At 33.4% G+C, this 23,042-nt stretch overlaps 1 protein-coding gene across 1 annotated transcript in view; it reads left to right on the top strand.

The window, feature by feature from the left end:
- The window catches only part of ERGIC2 (ERGIC and golgi 2), a 39,497-nt gene extending 18,647 nt beyond the window's left edge, over window positions 1–20,850 (top strand). The window contains exons 6-14 of the mRNA XM_020907512.2: window positions 535–575; window positions 6,628–6,729; window positions 7,804–7,899; window positions 9,966–10,021; window positions 10,850–10,948; window positions 14,063–14,160; window positions 17,393–17,555; window positions 20,111–20,193; window positions 20,355–20,850. Coding sequence (XP_020763171.2) covers window positions 535–575; window positions 6,628–6,729; window positions 7,804–7,899; window positions 9,966–10,021; window positions 10,850–10,948; window positions 14,063–14,160; window positions 17,393–17,555; window positions 20,111–20,193; window positions 20,355–20,417 — 801 coding nt within the window. The 3' untranslated portion in view covers window positions 20,418–20,850. The remainder of the gene's footprint in view (window positions 1–534; window positions 576–6,627; window positions 6,730–7,803; window positions 7,900–9,965; window positions 10,022–10,849; window positions 10,949–14,062; window positions 14,161–17,392; window positions 17,556–20,110; window positions 20,194–20,354) is intronic.
- The last annotated feature ends 2,192 nt before the right edge of the window (window positions 20,851–23,042 follow it).

Below are 23,042 nucleotides of genomic sequence, written 5' to 3'. Positions count from 1 at the left end.
TGAAAATAGTGCCTAGATAACATTTCTTGAATTATTCTTTTTTGGTTAATACATTTGGGGATTACAGTGACATTGTTTAGCTCGTTTCAAAACTTGATTTTATCGTGGTAAAATACCATGATAGGAACGTAGGCTTTGGATGCTTGAATACTGTACTTAAGCTGTATGAGTTTTTCATTTCTTCTTCTTTTTTAAATGCTTAAGTTTCTTGCTGGCATCATTTAAGTGATTTTAAGCCCTAAATTACCATTTTGTACATGTGATAGATTACATTATATCCATTACTATAAATGTAGGTTTCTATAGCAGGAAAATATTTGCAGTTAGTAAAATTTCTGTATACTACTTTTGAGTATAAGTATCATATATTTAAATTTATTAGTTTGACTTATGGAAGATTAAATGTAAATTATGAATACTTATTTTTAACAGCACTATAAATTTGTTCCTTGCTCAAAGAAAATTGTTTTAAATTACGATATTAAAGCTGGGAGAAATTGACAGTTCTAGTGATTATGTTTTGCTTTATTTCAGGCAATATTTGATCTTTCACCACAGCAAAGAGAGTGGCAGAGGTAATAAGTAAACAAAGTACTGTGGTTCATAGAAATCTAGATCTTGCTTTGTTTATTTTGTCTACTGTGAATTATTTATAGATTCCTATAGGCATTTGTTTGAATGAAATATTAGCAGAATATAGTATATAATATAGTCTTTACAATGTCAAAAGTTTTTTGTTTTTTTTTTTAGCCCCCCCCCCCCCCACAATGTCAAAAGTTTTATCCAATCTTTGGAATGTCATATCTTTTCTCTAATCCGCTTTGAACCATAAATACATTTTATTTTACATTTAAAATTGTATTATTTATTTAAATATTTTAAAAAGCATATATGATCAACTTTGAATATAAAGGATATTAAGTGAAAATAGAAGCCTCCTCATCATTCTCTAAACCTAGTACCACTGACGAGTGCTAATAATCAGTTTTCTGCATGTTGCTGTATTTGCTTATGTTACTCTTTTCCTAATACAAATGGGGTCATTCTATCCATCTGTTTTATAACTTGCTTTTTCCAATCTAACCTTATATTTTAGACATCTTCCCACTTAAGTATATACAGTGGTACATTTTATTGACAAACTATAATAATTTTTGGATACTTATTGATGGGCATTTAGATTGCTTACAGGTTACTAATGCTCAGTGAAAATTCTTGAATCTAATTTCTCATGTGAATATATGTATATGTTCCTTATGTACTTGTGTGAATATATGTATATAAAATTTCTAGAAATGAAATTTCTCTTTTAGAGAATATATAATGTTTTGATAAGTTGTCACATAAGAATAAAACATTTGTAATGATGAGGTGGTGGTTGTTAATTAAACTAATTGTGGCAATCATTTCACAGTATATATGTTTATACCTTAATCTTATACAGTGTTATATGCCAGTTATATCTCAGTAAGATTGGTAAAAAATTTTGATAGATAATGCCAAATATCTTCCCCAAATAGTGTCATTTATATTCCACAACTATGTGAGAGTACTGTTTCTTTAACCTCACCAACAGTGGATATAATCAGACTATTTTTTTTTTGCCATTTTGATGGGTGAAAACTGGTATTGCACTTTTAAATTAGCATTTCTTTATAAATAACTGTATATCTTTGAATTTTTTTTCCCCCGTTTGTTTTTTTTGTATCAAACTCCTTGTTCATGCCATATGCCCATTTTTCTTGGTCATTGGGTTTCTTACTACCATTAAAGAGTTCTTTGTATATTAAAGAAATTACTTTTTTATGGTAAATGGTTACTACATCCCTCTCTGTCCTTTCTTTTTGGTTTCTAGGCTGTGTCTTGTGTTTAAAAAGGCATTAACCAATTTAAAATTATTAAAAATAATTTTTTTTATTCATCCTCTTCTTTCTTTCTAGTCCTAAGTATTGGTTCATTTCAAATGCCTTTCTCTTTTAATTTCCACTTTCATCATTTGGAGAGATTTTAAAATGAAAGTTGAAACAAATGTAGTTGAACAAAATAACTTAATATTAGGTGTCTCTGGGCTTCTAGTCCTTTTAGTAGAGAGCTGTCCAGGAATGAAATGTATTACTTTATTCTAGAAATGTTAAAAGTTATAAGTCTGCTTTCATCTGGAATTTTATTTAGTTTTCAAAACTAGTAATAAGTGAGAGACAAGATTGTGTTTTTACTATTAAAATTATAAATATGTTCGTGTACAGTTTTCTATTTTCCATCATAGTACACTTTTTCATATCCCTTCATCCATGGAATATTATCTCAGGTATTTACTGGCCTATTTGAGGCACACACACACACACATACACACACACACACACACACGGTTTGTTGTCATCAAGCTCTTTTCACACACAGACACACACACACACACACACACACACACAGTTTGTTGTCATCAAGCTCTTTTCACACACAGACACACACACACACACACATGGTTTGTTGTCATCAAGCTCTTTTCACACACACACACACACACACACACACACACACACACACACGGTTTGTTGTCATCAAGTTCTTTTCCCACTGTCCAAGCGCTAAAAGTTGAACTGTGGAAATATATGACATGCAAAAATATGAAGGTTTCAATTTCTGTAAGTTTTTGAGTTTCTGTACATACATATATCTAAAGATGAAATCTGACCTCTTGAAGCTTCCTAAATTATTGTGTTCTGCTTCCAAACAAATATTTGTGAATGGACTAGAGATGCCTAAGGCCTAACAACCTGAATAATGTGCATACCAAAATGTTCTTTTCCTACAGAATTTGCTTAAAGATATTTAAGTTTTCTTTCAGTTGTTCTGCTTTCTTAAATATTTAGGATCCCAACTAATCTTTTTCCTGAAGTAGTAAATCTCAAACTCTGGCCATAGCCTTCCTGATTACAGCTATTTATTTCTACTGATTTTACAGTGTAAAAATGACCTTTTATTTTAACTAGGCCTGTTTTACCAGTGTCCTCAGTGGGTGATACATATGTATTTCACCTCTCACTTGCCCTTCTAGAAAATGTTTATTATATCATGATAGGATGTAAAGTATATACTGATTTATATTTGCTTCTTCAGGTGCTTGTTTATATTTTTCAGAATTATTTATGTATGTTTATATATGTTTAAAAACTTTCTATGAGTATTTTTAGGTTCACAGCAAATTTGAGTGAAAACTATAGAGTTCCCAAATATACCCTGTCCCTTCATATGCATGGCCTCCACCATTATCAGTATCCTACACCAGAGTGGTACATATCTTCCAGTTTATGCACCAGTATGAATATATCTTTATTGCCCAGAGTCCAAGTTCACTCTTAGAGATGTCCATTCTGAGTTTTAACAGATACCTAATGACATATACCCACCATTATAGTATCTGTATTTTTGCTGCCCTGAAAATCCTGTTTTGTCTGTTCATCCTTCCTTCCCCTCTGGGTTATAAATTTTGTACTAGCTGAGTTGAGCTCTAATTGACTTTGGATGTTAGTTATATAAAGGTGTAGAGTTAAAGGAGGTAAAATAGGATCATATCTAAAGATACAAAGTTATTACTGAAAATGGTAGGAATAGAAGTAATACTTTTATTCTTGGTCTTGTTCAGAATAAGTAATTTCATGAGTTGTTGTAAATGTAAGAATTTAGTTTAAAAAAATGTCTTCAAACAACTCTTTTATTTTGGCTAAGTATATTTAAAAAGAAAATCTAAGCATGAGTTCTCAAATGTATAATAAACTCTATAATCCTATACCTTATATGCTGATACTCTTTTTAAAAATTACAGGTAGAATGTAATATTTTGTTTAGAATGGTCATATCATAGAATAAAGTTCAGATTACTTTGGGAAAGGCAGATACCAGGTGATGTTAAATTTCACTGTGGCCTGGTTTGTACTGAGAATTGGATGCTCATGTTGTGGATTTATACCCCAGTCATCTCTACTTTTCAGTTCAGTTGCTCATTGTATCTGACTCTTTGTGGCCCAGGCAGGACTGAAGCATGCCAGGCTGCTTCCCTGTCCATTACCAACTCCTGGAGCTCGCTCAGATTCATGTCCTTTGAGTCAGTGATGCCATCCAACCTTGTCCCCTTCTCCTGCCTTCAGTCTTTTCCCATCATCATGGTCTTTCCAGTCAGTCAGTTCCTTACAACAGGTGGCCAAAATATTGGAGCTTCAGCTTCAGCATCAGTCCTACCAATGAATATTAGGACTGATTTCCTTTAGGATGGACTGGCTGGATCTCCTTGCAGTCCAAGGGACTCTCAAGAGTCTTCTCCAACACCACAGTTCAAAAGCATCAGTTCTTTGGTACTTAGCTTTCTTTATAGTCCAACTTTCACATCCATAGATGACTGCTGGAAAAACCATAGCTTGGAATAAACATGTTTGTCAGTAAAATAATGTCTTTACTTTTTAATATGCTGTCTAGGTAGGTCATAGCTTTTCTTCCAAGGAGCAAGTGTCTTCTAATTTCATGGTTGCAGTCACCATCTGCAGTGATTTTGGAGCCCAAGGAAAGAAAGTCTGTCACTGTTTCCATTGTTTCCCCATCTATTTGCCATGAAGTGATGAGACCGGATGCCTTGATCTTAGTTTTCTGAATGTTGAGTTTTAAGCCAGCTTTTTCACTCTCCTCTTTCACTTTCATCAAGAGGATCTTCAGTTCCTCTTTGCTTTCTGCCATAAGCGTGGTTTCATATGCATATCTGAGGTTATTGATATTTCTCCCAGCAATCTTGATTCCAGCTTGTGCTTCATCTAGAGCAGAATTTCGCATGATGTACTCTGCATGTAAGTTAAATAAGCCAGGTGACAGTATACAGCCGTGACATACTCCTTCCTCAAATTTGATCCAGTCCATTGTTCCATGTCCAGTGCTAACTATTGCTTCTTTACCTCCTACAGATTTCTCAGGTGGCAGGTCAGGTGGTCTGTTATACCCATCTCTTGAAGAATTTTCCACAGTCTGTTGTGATCCACACAGTCAAAGGCTTTAGCGTAGTCAATAAAGCAGAAGCAGATGTTCTTCTGAAATTCTCTTGCTTTTTCTGTGGTCCAGTGTATGTTGGCAATTTAATCTCTGGTTCCTCTGCCTTTTCTAAATCCAGCTTGAACATCTGAAAGTTCTCGGTACATGTACTATTGAAACCAAACTTGGAGAATTTTGAGCATTACTTTACTAGTGTGTTACATGAGTGCAATTGTGTGGTAGTTTGAACATTCTTTTGCATTGCCTTTCTTTGGGATTGAAATGAAAAGTGACCTTTTCAGGCCTGTGGCCATTTCTGAGTTTTCCAAATTTGTTTGCATATTGAGTGAAACACTTTCACAGCAATCTTTTAGGATTTGAAATAGCTTAGCTGGAATTCTGTCACCTCCACTAGCTTTGTTCGTAGTGATGCTTTCTAAGGCCCACTTGCCTTCGCACTCCAGGATGTCTGGCTCTAGGTGAGTGACCACACCATCATGGTTATCTGGGACATGAAGATCTTTTTTGTATAGTTCTTTGTGTTCTTGCCACCTCTTCTTAATATCTTCTGCCTCTGTTAGATTTCTGTCCTTTATTGTGCTCATCTTTACATGAAATGTTCCCTTGGTATCTCTAATTTTCTTGAAGACATCTCTAGTCTTTCCCATTCTATTGTTTTCCTCTATTTCTTTGCATTGATCACTTAGGAAAGCTTTCCTATCTCTCCTTGGTATTCTTCGAACTATGCATTCAAATGGATATATGTTTTCTTTTCTCTTTTGCCTTTCGCTTCTCTTCTTTGCTCAGCTATTTGTAAGGCCTCATCAGACAACCATTTTGCATTTTTGCATTTCTTTTTCTTAGGAATGGTTTTGATCACCACTTCCTGTACCATGTTCTCCATCCAAATTTCTTCAGGCACTGTGCCTGTCAGATCTAATCTCTTGAATCTATTTGTCACTTCCACTGTTAGGTGCTCATTCGTGTCTGACTCTTTGTTACTCCATGGGCTGTAGCCCACTGGCCTGCTCAGTCCATGGGATTCTCCAGGCAAGAATATTGGAGTGGGTTGCCATGCCCTTCTCCAGAGAATCTTCCCGACCCAGGGATCGAATCTTTGTCTCCTGCATTGCCAGAAGATTCTTTACCACCTGAGCCACAAATGAAGCCCCAAAATCTGTTATGTGACCCTGTATCTGTCCTGTTCTTTTTATCTATAACACTTTATTCAGTATCTCACAAAAGCTAATAATTTTGTGATTGCTGCATATGTGCATGAAGAATGAATTTAGATATTCAGATGAACAGAAAGTCTTTCTTGGTGGCCCTCATTCCACCAGTGATGACATATAAACAGGATCCACACGTTCATTATTGGTAGAAATTAGATAGGATTAGGGACCCCAGCTTTTAGACCTCTAGCCATACTAGCTCTCTTTTCCTACTTTCCAGGAAGTGACCAAAGAATACTTGGAACTTTATTTTAGAATAAGTTTCTGTAATAATAAATACATGACTTAGCTAGGTCAACTAGCCATTGTTATTTTTCAAATACTGTTGACTTTCTTTTTGTGTCTTACTGTGTTTTTAAACTGCTGCTTGCTTATTTGTATTTAGGATGCTACAGCTGATTCAGAGTAGATTGCAAGAAGAACATTCTCTTCAAGATGTGATATTTAAAAGTGCTTTTAAAAGTGCATCAACAGCACTTCCACCAAGGTGAGATGTATATTTTAACTATGAGACTATTTACTATGGATTTACCATGACATGATTGAGTAATAGTTTAGTTCTCTGAATCTCATAGTTCTTAGAGAAAATATAATCATTCTGTATGATGATGCCTTTTTAACTCTTGAATTTATGGCCTGTGATACTGATCAGGATTATCATAAATAATAATATCTTATTTTTATTTAATTTTTCTCTTTTATGTGTGTATGGTATACCTTCATATAAAATTGTACTAAGTTTTCAAAACAAATTAATTGCATTTATCATTATGGTGATGTATAAACTTTGGTTAGGAATTTCATGTTTTTATATTACTTTTGTCTCTTTCATAGATTAGAAGAACTGATATTTGGAAATGCTGTTATCATAAAAATGATTATTTAAAACTATATAGAGGTTTTACATTTGCTTAGGAAGAAAATGTTCTTTTGTATATGAAGTTAAGTGTCATGCCCTTCCCTTACCTCATTCTTTTCCCCATCCCTTCCTGTCTCTGAAAGTACCAGAAACAAATGATGAAAGTGTCTTTGTTGGACTAACAATTCTTTACTTTTCATTTTTCTTCTCTCATTAGCTTTAGTGCTCTGATTAAATTTGAAGAACTATGAAATTTTAGGTTTGTGTAAATATATATTCAATAGTTGGGCTTTCCTGGTGGCTAAGATAGTAATATCTACCTGCAGTGCAAGAGACCTGGGTTCGACCCCTGGGTTGGGAAGATCCCCTGGAGAAGAAAATGGCCACCCACTCCAGTATTCTTTCCTGGAGAATTCCGTGCACAGAGGAGCCTGAGGGCTGCAGTCCGTGGGGTTGCAAAGAGCCAGACACAATTGAGCAACTAACACTTTCACTAACTTTTCACTTTCATATATAATTTTTTTCATTTTTGTAGTTTTTTAAAATAAATGTTTAGATTTCAAAAAACTGCTATTCTGCTTTTGACATTTAGAAAATTATGTAAAAATCGATCTTTAGGAGTTTTTTTCCTCTAAAATTTTCTCACCAGTAAATGATAACTACTGACTATGCTGTAAGTAATTGTAATGTATCTTGTAACAGGGAAGATGATTCGTCACAGCCTCCAGATGCTTGCAGAATTCGTGGTCATCTGTATGTCAATAAAGTAGCAGGGAATTTTCACATAACTGTGGGCAAGTATGTTCTTTTCACTTGCTGAAAATACTTTAGACAAGTTGGCAGTTTGGTTAAAAGTCAAATCTTTGCTAATTGAATAATATCTAACTAACAACTAAAGGAGTCTTCAAATGTTTATTTTTGATGTCTTCACATTGTTTTGGCCTTTAGCCTCAGGATAGAGAAGACTACTGACTTGAAAAACTTCTACTTTAAAACAGAAGGATAATAGTCATGTTATCTTTCATATGTTAAAGTATAGAAAGTATAGGTAAATGTGAATTAAAACCTTCAGCTTGCCAAGTGTTGGTAGCCACAAAGCTTTTGCTTAGACATTTTGTTAATATGTTCATTTTGTTGGATGATATTAGGTTTTTTGTTTTTCCTTTCAGTGATTCTCATCAAAATGGAATCCCTAATTCAAGACAATGTTTTGATGTAGGTAGAAATGTGTCTGGGATAAAGTTAAATTAGGTGAACGTTAAAGAAAAATCTCAGATCACCTGCCTTTATGAACAGAACCCAGCACAGAAACTGTCATATGGTAAACACTTGGTAAATTTCTCAGTAAATAAATAGATTCTCTGATTATCTCTTCCCTCTTTCTCTGCTGCTTTCCCCTCACTTCTCTGCTCCTAGCTAGTTTCAGAGCTGAACAGTTCTTCATTGTAAAAAACATTGAGTATTTGCTACATGCGAAGTACCATGCTACATACGATAGATGAAACAGTGAAAATCAGAGAAAGGGTTTGCCCTTATGATGCTGACATTCTATGAGAGAATCTGAACTTTAAACAGTGAATTACACTAATAATTACTTATTTATAGTTGTATTGTAGCTATAAAGGAAAACTGTGGCTGGTAAAAAACTATATAACAAGGTTGCTGGTCTGCTCTTCAAATCAGTGGAGGCTTTGTTGAAGAAAAGGAACACTAATGAATGATTTGACATTTTATATGTAAAGGAGAGAATAGCATCTAGGCTGAAGGAAAGATCATAAAACAGGAGCGAGCGTGGCTGGATGGAGATTTTCTTTAATGTACAGAGAAAACATTAGACTTTGTTTCAGTGTTTACAGTGATCAGGTCAAGCATTGCTTTGTTTTTGTTATCCTCCTTTTAACATTCATATTTTGTTACTGTAGCCAGGAGCTATTCTCCCCATCCCCAACCTGTAGATGGAAACCTTAGAATTTCTTCATATCATATAGTCCAACAGATAATTGTTGGCTCAAAGAAATTTAGAAGCGTTTTTTACATCTCTGGATACAAACAATACCTATTCCAAAATTAACTGAAAGAGGGAAACTGACAAATATAGTAGGAACCTCTATATTTTGGTCTTTGTTCTTAATTTCATTAAGGTCATTCTTAATTTCATCACACATCTTTCTGTGTGATAATTCACATCTTCAGTAAGAGAGGTAAAATGGAAAATCATTTGGTTTGTATCCTGTCCATATCGTATCTGGGATTTTGAAAATAAGGAATGCCAACTCTAAAGCCCAATTAAGCAAAATGTTCTCTCCCCAAAAAAATACCTGGATTCCAAAAAAGTACTCAGTTACTACTATTACAATTTGAAATTTATTAGTACGTTTGTGAAAATTTGTTTTCTTCTCATTATGTAACTACATAATATTTTCAGTTTTGCATCTTGGCCCACAAAACCTAAAATATTTACTGTCTGGGTCTTTCCAGGTGGCTCAGTGGTAATGAATCCACCTGCCAGTGCAAGAGACAGGGGTTCAGTCTCTGGGTCAGGAAGATCCCCTGGAGAAGGAAATAGCGACCCACTCCAGTATTTCTGCCTGGAAAATCCCATGGGCAGGCTGCAGTCCGTGGGGTCACAGAAGAGTTGGACATGACTTAGAAACTAAAAAATAACAACACCTTTACAGAAAATGTTTGCTAACCCCCAGTTTATTGCATCGAGATGAATAGATTTAACTCCTTAAATCATAGGTCAAGTATGTTATATTATTTAATTCTAAGAAAATCATATAGCTTAGGAAAGATCCCCTTTCTGATTTTAATTTGTTATGTATTTAAATGTTATTACTTTAATCTTTTTTCCTTCCTCTCAGGGCAATTCCACATCCCCGAGGTCATGCACACTTGGCAGCACTTGTCAACCATGACTGTAAGCAGTTTCTGAAATTTCTTTCTGGGAAGATATCCTCGGGAAAAGTTTGTTTTTAAATTTTTAGTGCAGGTGCGAGGTGGGGCTTTGAAAGTGGGCTGCTCTGAAAGAAGAAATCTACAGGAGAAAATAAATGATTGCACTTAATGACTAATCCATTTTCTCTTGTCTTTAAGTTATCTATAATTCTATTTAGTCATAGCTCAGAAGTTGCTGAAGTTAGGGGAAGAGCCTTAGTGTCCTTTATTTCACTCAGTACACATTTCTGTTAATTTTTACAGATAATGAGAATATATTTGAAGTTTCCATATGTAAATTTAAATAGGGACATTTACACACAGATATAAAGTATTCAAGTTAGTTTCATGTAATGGTTATCATAAAATTTAGTTTTTAAAGTCTCTGCTGGAGAATAAAAACAAGTAATAAATTCCATAAAAAACAAATTTGGTCACATTTAGCAGTGATGTGTATTAAAAATATATGTGATCAGTTTCATGGATATCACCCCAGTTCTTCTAACAACACAATCCTGTTTCTATATGATGATTTGGACTAGAAAAGAATTGTGTTTTTTGTTAACAGAATTAGATGTATTATTTCTTAGATGTTAATTTGTATATAGTTATGAAATTTGTGATATAGCACTCCTATGTATTCATATACATTTTTCTCAAAACAATGTGGTTTTAAATAGTGTTTTCATACCACTAAATTTTAGATACTTTCATTTGAGAATAGATAGATAAGAATGTGAACTAGTCTGTAACATGTAGTTTTAAATAATTTAATGTCTCTATTTAATAGTTTCATTTTTTTGCTTCTTAGCTTACAACTTTTCTCACAGAATAGATCATTTATCTTTTGGAGAACTTGTTCCAGGAATTATTAATCCTTTAGATGGAACTGAAAAAATTGCATTAGATCGTAAGTATTTAAAAATTACTGTTGGAATTTGCATGTATGCAAATTGTTCTTGTAACTTTGATAAAACATTTTAATTAATTCTTTTCCTAACCCCCTTGTAATAGATAAACAAATCTTTTAAGTGGTTTAAATGGTTGATAATCATTAAGTGACAATGTTTTGTGGAGAGAATGTCCTAGTAGTGGATGAATTTGAATGTTAAAAAATGTACTGTGAAACAGAATAAGGAATTAGTCAAAAGTAAGCAGGACAAGGAGTAGAATTTAAAAGCTCTCTAAATGTATGAAAGGTTAATATAAGAGGGTATAATTGCTTTTCCATATTCAACAAAGAAATAATAAAAGAAAATTTGAATATTATAAGAAGAATTTCTTTATAGATTCAGAGTTCTAAAATGCATGCTATACTTACCATATCAGAAACATCTCTGGAGAGGTTTACAAACATCAGAAACCTGGAGTTTTTCTAGAATGGTTTGTTGTTAATACAGAAGTAGTTCAGATATTTTTTATAACTGTTTTAACCATCTGTTCCATTTAAAATTTCAGCTTAACCAAATATGAATGGATTATTTTCTTAAATTTTGTAGCACGTTATCAGTTCTCATATTTCCTGAAGATTTTTGGTTGCTTTTCTCCTTAAATACTCATATTGTATGACACACCTTGAGGACTTCTAAAGCTTCCTATGCTTTCCTTTTGCAAAAGAAGTCTAGCCTCTGCAAAACTAATTAAGGATTTTATTTTTTTTAATTCAAATAGATTTATTAATGTACAGTATTTTACTCTGTTAGCACAGTGTTGTAATCAGATATATTAAAGATGCTTTATTTATAATTTTCACTTTCATGAGTATTTTATGTTTCTGTTTGGGAATGTTTCACTTAAGAAAACTTGACACATGTGAGTAGAAACATTCTGAGAGTTATAAGCTTTATTCTGTGTAACCTCATGTTAAGTATATGTTCATTCCACAGAGAAATACATTAAATATTACCTGAGGTGCACATTTGAAACATGTTGGTTAATACTTTGTTTCAGGATCCTAAAATGAACTATAAATTTTTATAAAGAAGTAGATTTAAAGATTAACAGATTACTTTTCAAAAGACTTTTGAAGTTCACTTGTTCCTAAGTTCAGGGAGACTAAGGTGTTTAGAGTTACTTTGTAAAATGCCATGAGATAAATGTCAGCAGGTTTTCAAATCTTTGAAGCATGTATGCTCTTCTCCTGCCTAATATATATTCTGTTGGGCCTCTTTTTAAAAAAAAAAAAAAATTAAGCATCACAGATTTGGTGGGATCAGGTAACTGCTCCCTCTGATATAGGAGTTTTCAAGGGTTTACTTAGCAGTGACATCTTTAATGCTGTGCAGATTTGGACAGCAAATCTTGCAACAGCATTTTCTGCCTTGCCTGGTCATTAAGTTATCTAGCAGTCTTATATATTAGACAAATAATCCGTATCTTAAAAAGCTCTGGCGTTTCTTTGACCCTCATGTGTTATTATTCATTGCATTGATACTTCACTCCTCATGGTATGAGATTTCATTTGTCTCTCCTTTTTTCCTTCAAGTCTTAATTTTCCCACACATGTGTACAGCATTGGTTGTAATCTCACCACTCTCAATTTTATCTTTTTTCATAAATACTTAACACTTGAACACCTTCTGTCATTTTCACATTACTGTTTCTGTTTATCATATAATAGAGTTATAAAACATCTAAAAAAAATAAGCACAGATTGAGCGGTTACTTGAACAACTCAAAGGATGAAAGCTCAGCTGACAAGCCAGTTATTGGTGGTAGACAAAGTTGACACCCTCTTGCTCTAATATTATCTGTGATAATATTTAGGATTTAAATTGAAATTGATTATAGAAGAACTGGCCAAAAACTGTTCGTGTTTTTGAAAATGATAGTGGTACAAGCATTAGATGAACTAAGAAGTGGTGAGGTTGAAACAGGCTTTGGTTTATTTTGTTGGAAACTTCTCTAATGTAGTGTTAAACAGACCATTACTCTTACTTCTCCCTTCTATCTATAGTTTTACCTTTCTCTCTTCTATTCTGAATTATGCTGTGATAAGAGACTGAAAAATTGAATTGATGGAAATAAAAATTTATTCATGCTGAGCAAAAGAAGCAAGACACACCAAAGTATATACATATACTTGCATTCATATGAAATTCTGGAATCGGCAAAACTGGTGTGTTTTGAAGATAGATTAGTGGTTGGGCTAGGCCAGATATGGAGAGAATGGACTGAAAGGGATTCAAAGGAACTTTGGGGGGGTGATTAAAATGTTTTATTCATGTACACAATTTTCATAGACAATTATTACCATATGACGTGAAGTATGTCACAAACATAATGAGGCCCTATCACTTACCTAACTGAAATTATAAATAAATATATCTAGTTCTACATTTTCTAGAGTATAAGACCTAGAGAATTAATATGCTTTTTATTATGTGAATTGTTTGAAATCAATAATTAGTAATATAATGCTTTTTCTGACATATTAAACCTAGAAAAGCCTAATGACTATGTAATTATAATCCCTTTAATTACATAGTGACCCCAGGCCATCATTGAGTAGTTTTTTTTTTTTTTCCTGCTATGGTATTGATTCTTTGTATTTATCCAAAGACTACATTTTGATTCATTTGGCTGAGTGGTACATAGTCACTCAGTCATGTCCGACTATCTTAAGATATTAGTAGAAACTGAAAATGTATCTTATGGTGGTTATATACTATTATAACTATTTTTATTAGTTTCTGTACTATAAGGAACTGCTTGTTTATTTTCCATATTTTATAAAAGGCAAATGACTGTAAAGGATATCTAACGAGGTCACTAGCTCATCTATTTTTTTGACATCTTCTAATAGATATGTGTGTGTGACTTTTATGCTTACTGAGAACTTACTTGTTTTATCAAGTGTGAATTATTGCTTTCATTGATTCTTTTATAATAGTTTTTTGTTAAACATTGTTATAAATAGCATTAAATCTCAGATTAGATGTGTTTAATAGACAAATGATATATTTGGAAGCAGTTTCATTGCTACTGGATTGATGGAAAAAACTACATTTTGTTTTTATTCTAGACAACCAGATGTTTCAATATTTTATTACAATTGTGCCAACAAAATTACATACATATAAAATTTCAGCAGACACCCATCAGTTTGCCGTGACAGAAAGGGTAAGTTGAATCCAACTGGTAAAATGATTTTTTAAATCTTGTATCCTACACACATATATTTAAAAGTTTGTATCATGTACATTGTTATTTGATGTTCATAGGACATTTAGAAAAACTGACAAAAAGATAAACATTAAATTTCAAATTTAAAAAAAAATGTCAATAAAGTTCAAAAGCATTAAATTTCAAAAAGTAAAATTATTTTTTTTTAACACATATATTATTTTTGAAATTATTTTCCATTATAGGTTTAAAATGAATTTTTTAAAGCATTTATAGTTCTGCTACAAAATTAGGTTGAAGTATCAGGTAATGTCCTCCCTCATTTAATATTTGGAATGCATTGATTGACCTTTTATTTTAAGCAAATAAAATATCAGAAATGGGTACTAAATATATGTTTTAGAAGAAGAAAAGAAGTAGATTTTAAAAATCTAGAATGTTTTCTGTCAATTAATAAAAAACTTAAACTATGATGATATTAGTTATTTTACTCTTAATATCTTAATTTTTAATGTTTTCCTATGTATTGGTATAAGCAGGTTTTTATCTGCCAACAGATTTTCTAATTTCACCATTTTTTAATTAATGCACCTACCCTGCGGCATGCATGGTTATTGTGACTTACATAGCAGGTTTAGAGGGTTTTCCTTCTTAAGTTAAGGCTTTGTATTCATCTATTAATAATTGAGAGGAAAAACATTCTGTAACCTTAGGGTAGAGTGGCTTTATAAATATTGACAGTGAGGAGCAGAGTTTTAGAATCAGACAGTTTAACAGATTTCTCATCTACTCTGGGACCATATTTTCTTTCTTTCCTTCTCTTTTTTCTTCTTTTGTTTATTTTTATATGTTATATTTACTTATTATATTCAAATATGATAAATATTCAAATAATAGTATCCAGAAAAATTCCAAAATTTAAGTGCTTTTAAAAATTTACTTTCCTGCATATGAGATTTTCCTTTGATAATCTTATGACTTGTGTTGATTATGCTCTCAATAACTGTAGAATTTTCTTTATTCTTAGGAATCTAAGTACTGAAGTTTTTATGGATGTAGTGTCATGTGTTTATAACTTTTCAAATGGTTCAGAAGAGAAAAATCAAGTGTGTGTGTGTGTATATATGTATATATATATATATAAAACTGTGTGTGTATACACATAGAAACTAGCTAAAGTGTTTATAAGTATATATTGTGCTTGCTTTTCTGTATGGCTGGGGAGATGCCATTTCTTACTAAGGTTGGCAACACTGGAAGATCAGGCATTCTACACAGTGACAAGGCTTTGGGGAAAATGAGTGATATACATTGCTAAGAAAGTGTAAAGTGGCATAATAGCTGGGAAGGGAGTTAGACAATATCTGGAAAATGATGTATGCGTTTACCCTTTGACACAGCAATCCTACTTCTATAAATTGAATCCAAAGATACAAGAGAATAGAAGTGATATGTATATGAGGCTATTAGTTGTGTTATTTGTAATTGCAGAGACTAGAAACAACCCACATGGCATCCATACATGGGGGAGCATGCAGCCTTAAAAAGAGAGAGAGAATGTACCTGTTTACTGATATGAAATTATCTCCAGGATATTTTTTTTTAATAATAAAAGTAAATCAAAAAGAAAAACAAATAGAATCCCAGAGCATTTGGCCTTTGCGGGGTGTGTTTGTACTGATAGGATAACTACAATAGTTGTGTTTCACTGTCAGAAAAAGTAACTGAAGTTGGCAGAATGGATAGATGATAAGGTCAGCACTGACCTTCATTGGTCCTGAACCAAAAGTGAACCGTTATGAGTCTTTTGTTATGTAGACACCGTGATCCCTGAAACAACATCCACTCATATAGATGGCGACAGTGTATTAATTATTTTGGCATTATATTTAACTTACCAGAACTCTCAAGATGAAGTCATTTTAAATTGGAAACTTGATCAATGGCTTATAAGGAAGCTTGTAAGGAGTAAGCTTACAACAATAGTTCTGTTGTGCTAACAGGCAAAGAGATTTTGTAGTGCCCACGTGAGTTGCTATAATTTTCCTTGTTATTTGTCTTCCTGAAGCTTGTAGTTTAGTTACAGTGTAGTAGAAACAGGTAAGGCTTGACACAAAAGTCATAACAAAGCTCTGGTTATCATAGTTGTTTCATGCTATGATGTTGTTGTTCAGTTACTCAGTTGTGTCTGACTCTTTGCCACCCCATGGTCTGCAGCAGGCCGGGCCTCCCTGTCCTTCACTGTCTCCTGGAGGCTGCTCAAACTCATGTCCATTGATTTGGTCCTCTGTCGTCCTGTTCTGCATTCAGTCTTTCACAGCATTAGGGTCTTTTTTGATGAGTTAGCTCTGTACATCAGGTTGCCAAAGTATTGGAGCTTCAGCTTCAGCATCAGTCCTTCCAATGAATATTCAGTATTGATTTCCTTTAGGATTGACTGCTTTTGAACTGTGGTGTTGTAGAAGACTCTTGAGAGTCCCTTGGAATGCTATGGTAGAAATTTATTAGAAGTTTGCAAGTTTGATTTTTGAAGTATAAACAGGATGAAACAAAACATTATTTTCTCACTCAGTGTGCACACTGTGGTAGGTTTGTAAATTTAGTTACAGTCCTTTCAAGAAAAAAATTTCATTTAAAAACTGAACCAGTAGTCAGTCTTTCAAATTAATACATTCTTTCTTCCTGTACTATATCTCATATAGTTTAAAATGAACAACAGAAAGTGAAATTGTTTTTAAATTTTTTCAGATGACAGGAAGTAAGTATAATTATTTTGTAAATTCTTAGCAAAGAAATATTACAAAAAAGTATGTTAAAATAGGAATGTATTGGGTTGGCTAAAAAGTTCATTTGGGTTTTTCCTTATGATGCGACAGAAAAACCCAAGTGAATTTCTTGGGCAATGCGATGGTTTTCAATGATTTGGCCATTGAAGAATGTACCATATAGTTTTTAAGTCTTGGGTTAGTAGAGACTTTGTATGTAAAGTGATTTTTTTGAGAAAATAGGAAAGAATGATTCAGTTCTTTTGATTGCTTCAAAAACCAGCCATACAAAGAATACAGAATAGAGAACTTGATCTAGTAGCACAATTCATGAAGAGATTTGGATGTCATTTCTTGTTCAGGAGGGCTGGAGGGCTTCCTGTTGACTGTATGCAAATAGCCTAATGACATGAATCCTGTTGTGTCTTCCTCCTCTTTTTTCCCTTCCTTTTGCCTTCCTTTAGGAACGTGTTATTAACCATGCTGCGGGCAGCCATGGAGTCTCTGGGATTTTTATGAAATATGATCTCAGCTCTCTTATGGTGACAGTTACCGAGGAGCATATGCCTTTCTGGCAGTTTTTTGTAAGACTTTGTGGTATTGTTGGAGGAATCTTTTCAACAACAGGTTAAGATTCATTCCTGTTTTTTTTGTCTAATTTCTAAAAGTATTGCTCACACTCAATCAAGATACTTTTGCTCCAAAGGGGCAAAAAATATATACATTTTCATGTTTTGATATTTAAAGAACTTTTTCTTTAAGATTTAATTTCAAATGTCAAAGATTGTATTGATTAAGTGTTAAACTTAAGTTCACTGCATTCAGTGACTTAAGGGAGATTACTTAGTGTGGTTGGGCTTCCCAGGTGGCACTAGAGGTAAAGAACCTGCCTGCCAAGGCAGGAGACAAGAGAGATGTGGGTACGTTCCCTGGGTCAGGAAGATCACGTCAAGGAGGAAATGACAACTTACTCCATTATTCTTGTCTGGAGACTCCCATGAACAGAGGAGCTTGGTGGGCTATAGCACATAGGGTCGCAAAGAGTCAGGCACAACTGAAGGGACTACACACACAGTGTGCTAGAGAGAGCCTAGAATTGAACCCAGATTGTGTCATTTACACGGTGGTAGCCATGTGTTAGTCACCTACATTTTCTAAAATTTTGTCTCTATAAAAATGGGAATAATAATATCTAACTTGCAAGTGTGTTGTAGGATTAGATGAGAAAATGCCTGGAAACAGTAGATAGTTTGAACATAAATTTTCTTTTTCAATTAAGGTATTTTTAGTAGTACAGAATATAAAATTGTATTTTATGATACATTGCACTATGAAATACGTGCAGCCAAATTTTAGTTAATAATATTTTATGAGTTCTGATCATTTTGCTTTAAGGTTATGGGATTTTCTCAAAGATAACTTGAAAGAAAAAAGAAGTGCTATATTGTGAAAGTTTAAAGTGTTAGTCACTCAGTCATGTCCGACTCTTTGAGACCCCGTGGACTGTAGCCTGCCAGGTTCCTCTGTCCATGGAATTCTCTAGGCAGAAATACTGGAATGGGTACCATTCCCTTTTGCAGAATTGTAATTGTGAAAATTTGAGTGTTAAATATAGAAAGAAAAATAAAAAGGATAAAGGAAATACTAGATTGGTGCAAAAGTAGCTGAGGTTTTTGCATTATTGAAATTTACCATTTGATATTAGAATACATTCTAAATAAATGTGCTTATGTATACATCATTTTAATGTGCATTTCTTGCTTTATGTTTTTGGCTAATGACTTATTACTTGCTGTTTATTTTATATATATTTTAGACTATGGAAATGATGTTAGACAAAAAGCAAATTTAAGCGATTTTCTTGAGTTCAAAATGGGTTGTAAAGCAGCCAAGACAACCTGCAACATCAACAGTGCACTTGGCCTAGAAACTGCTAATGAACATACAGTGCAGTGATGCTCCAAGAAGTTTTGCAAAGGAGACAAGATCTTGAAGATGAGGAGTGTCATGGCCGGCCATTGGAAGTTGACAGCTTCCATTGAGAGCCGCCATTGAAGCTGATCCTCTTAGAACTGCAGAAGTTGCAGAGGAACTCAGCGTCAGCCATTTTCTGCTCATTTGGCATTTGAACCCATTTGGAAAGGTGAAAAAGCTTGATTTAAGTGGCTGCCTGTGAGCTGACTGAAAATCAAAAAATTCATTTTGAAGTGTCTTTTTTTCTGTGCAACAAGCCATTTCTCAATCGGATTGTGATGTGCAACAAAAAGTGGGCTGTATATGACATCCAGAGATGACCAACTCAGAAGCTCCAAAGCATTTCCCAAAGCTAAACTTGCACCAGGAAAAGGGGCATGGTCACTGGTGGTCTGCCGCCCGTCTAATCCTCTGTAGGCGAAATCATTACATCTGAGAAGTATGCTCAGCAAATCAATGAGAAGCACCGAAAGCTACATCACCTCCAGCTGACACTGGTCAACAAAATGGGCCCAATTCTTCTCTACAACAACTTCTTCAAGCATCTTAACCACTTCTTACAGGGCAAATGCTTCCAAAACCAGCAGGAGGCAGAAGATACTTTCCAAGACGTCAATGAATCCCGAAGCACAGATTTTTATGCTACAGAAATAAGCAAACTTATTTCTCATCGGCAACAATGTGTTGGTTGTAATTGTTCCTATTTTGATTGAAAAAAGATGTATTTGAGCCTGGTTATAATGATTTAAAATTCAGTCTGAAACTGCAGTTACTTTTGTACCAACCTAAATAGTTCCTTTTTTATGCTAACTTCTGTTTAGTATTACATGGAGTCTATATTTGGAATTATATTTTTTAAATGAATGAGTAGCTTTCTTATGAAAGTTTTGGTTACTTCTTTGTTTATAACAGAGTCATTTAAATTTGTGGTAGTGTAAGATATATTAAGCACCTTTGAAAAGATTGCTTTGTCAAGGTCGTGAATTATGTGGCCTTCTGATTTTGAAAATAAGTTCACTTATTTTAAAATCCAATTGTCTTGATATTTTTAACTGTGGATGTCAGTAAAGCAAACTGTTTCCTTCCTTAACTTGTTCCATTGTAATTAGTTGAGTTTTTTATTCTGACTCACAAATTTAGGAAGTAAATAACATAGGAAGAAATTTCATTAAAAGCATAATTTAATTAAAAATGTTTTGTTGTTACAGGCATGTTACATGGAATTGGCAAATTTATAGTTGAAATAATTTACTGTCGTTTCAGACTTGGAGCCTACAAACCTGTCAGTTCTGTAAGTGATACAGTGATGTCCATCCTAAGTCATAGTATTATTGTTAAATCTAAATATTAGCTCTTGGTGCCTGAAAGAAATTGCCCAAAATAAAGCATTATGTTTAGAGGAAATAGTGTAAGAAAAAAAACTCATACTTTGGTCTTTTTGTTCCTCCCTAGGTTCCCTTTGAAGATGGCCACACGGACAACCATGTACCTCTTTTAGAAAATAATACACATTAACACCTCCCAAGTAAAGGAGAAGAACTTTTTGCCTGAGACATAAAACCTTTTTTAATAATAAAATATTGTGCAATATATACAAAGAAAAGAAAATATGAATGAGAAGCAGAAATCAGACCTGGGGGGGAAAAAAAACCCAAACTGAAATCCTGTATGTTTCGTGTCTGTTACAAATGTTCTAGAAGAAATTATGCAGCTAATCTAATCAGTGAACAAGCCCAACTGGAGTATTGCTTTGAACATGACCCCTTCTGATATTTTCATAGCAGATGGGCAGTATTGAAATCAGACCTTGCTTCTTGATGACAAAGAGCCTGAAGGAAGAAGTCAAACCACATCTAAAGAAAATGGCATTGATAAGTGCAAGTGTTTTCATCTCTTTGTTTTTTTAAAGATATGATGTCAGAATAAAATATGTAAAACATATGGAAAACTAGTCTAGACTTTAAAAAGTGTGGTCAGGTCACATTGTTAATAAAGGAAAAGGCGGGGTCCCTATGTTATAGCCATATTACTGTTAAGCCATAATGACAAGACCATTTTTCCAGTTTTGGGTCTTAGGATGGTAATCACTTTTCTTTAAACTCTGGCTATTGACATTTCTGATTGTTCAAGGCAAGGTCGTGAAAGACTAAGGTAAATGCTTGGAGGGGCAGATGCTGTAATATGTAACAGAGGTATCATTCACAAATTGAATAGTGGGCACGTATGCAGGGAGAAGAAAGCACATGTTTAAAAAAGATGCTAAGTTTCCTAATCTGATCCTTATTGTTAGAGTTTCCTAATCTGATCCCTATTCTTGTTAGAGTTTGGGAACAGGGGGAGATCCACTGCTAATGATGAAAATTATCAGTTTGTAAAATATTAAGAGGAAAAGTAGCATTTTTTATGTGTTGTGATAGTGGGCAACAGGGTAACTTTAAAATAGAAGTATGAGGCAAATATTTAAGTAAGACAAGACAATGTCAGATCTGAGAGATTATCATATTAAACAGTGTCATATTAAACATTAATGATTATATGTTTATCATATTAAACATTTTAACTGTAAAACTGTATTATGAAAGAACTATCTGCATTCAGAGTGTCCTGAATGTAATTGATTCTGTATTAGATTGTGTTGGTCTAGATTTCTTACTATTTAAGGATTAATTCTAAATTTCTAGACTATAAAAGATTTAAAAAAGAAGGGTATATCACTCAGGTGCTGTTAAAACCTAAATTTGAAATGTGTGCCAACATCATTTTTGCTTTTGTAATGCATAATAATGACAGTAGAAGAATCATCAACCAGTTCCTCGTGGTTTAAGTCTTTTAGGGAAATGGGGAAACAAAAATTCCAGGTAAGTAACAAGACCAAGACTAAAAGACAAGATTGTAAATGGTTTTTAGAGAATAGGACATCACAAGTTAGAGCTTTTCAAATTCCTTTCTGTTAAAAGGTAAAAGGAAAAAAATGTCCTGTTGAAAGCAGTTGGGGCAGATAATGGAAAGAAGAAGAAATACTGATAAAACTACTTTATAGTAAATGCTATTTTGCAAATAAGAGAAGCATCGTTGTTTAAAATATACAGTAATATGATTAAGAGCCATTAAGTTAACTAATATAAGTGACAAGTTTATGCTTTGAAAGATTTTTGAATTCAGAAAATTCCAAATAATGAATGGCCTTCTCATTATTTAGAAATTTCTGATTTCTTCAGATGTTATTTCCAATGAAGGTAGACTAGGAAAAGGAATTTTTAATTAGAATTTTAGCTATTTTAGACTGAATGTTGGTTCTGTGAATCTGCTTGTCAGAAAATTTGATTAAGTTTCAGGGCTATTTTAATAGGAAAAACTATTGATTTAGAGTTATTTTCTTTCAATTAGGATTATAACAGTTGAGTATCTTTAAGAAGGATTTTAAAAATTATTTTGGTACTTTATATGATTTTTAATTGTTACCGTTTTGTTTTCCAAATACCATATTAAAATTGTAATGGTATTAATCTGTCCCATTAAAACTGAGTATAAAAAGAATTTCTTTGAAGCAAAATCCTACTTTGCCATTGATTTCCATTTTAAAAGTTATAAAAGGTTTTCACCTGAAACTCCTTGAGTAGTCAGGGTCAGATTTTGGGTAATCAAAGTATTAAGATTCTTGACCAGCCCTTTGTATGATGGGTGATGAAGTACACTTGTGTATTGGGATTTAGTAGCAGTTTTTGACCTCACCAAGTGTTTCTTTTCCATGGCAGAGAACACTATACTGGCCTATCTATCTATTGACATGTACCTGGGGATGCCTCCAGTAGCATACCCAAGTTTATTACTCAGCTTTTTACTTTATTAGGGCATTCATAGTATCTATGTGTATATATTCCATCCTAAATATTTTAATATTGAGATCTGGAATTATGTGAAATGAGGTTTCTTTTTCATCTGTGTTTGCATACATTAGCCTATAAAAAGATGAAATGTTTAAATGAAAAAGATGAATAATTCTCTGCTGCAGTATTTGTACACTTCAGACTACCTCTTGGGAAAAGCTTAACTCCGAATTACACATTTCTAATTCTTGACTTAGATGATTAATATTATGCTTTTCTCATATACATTTTGATATAAAGCACTGAATTTTTG

The sequence above is a fragment of the Odocoileus virginianus genome, chromosome 23 (genome assembly GCF_023699985.2).
Source record: "Odocoileus virginianus isolate 20LAN1187 ecotype Illinois chromosome 23, Ovbor_1.2, whole genome shotgun sequence".
Classification (NCBI taxonomy): Eukaryota; Metazoa; Chordata; class Mammalia; order Artiodactyla; family Cervidae; genus Odocoileus; species Odocoileus virginianus.
The sequence above is the reverse complement of the archived record's forward strand: the minus strand, read 5'-3'. Positions and strand labels throughout refer to the sequence as shown.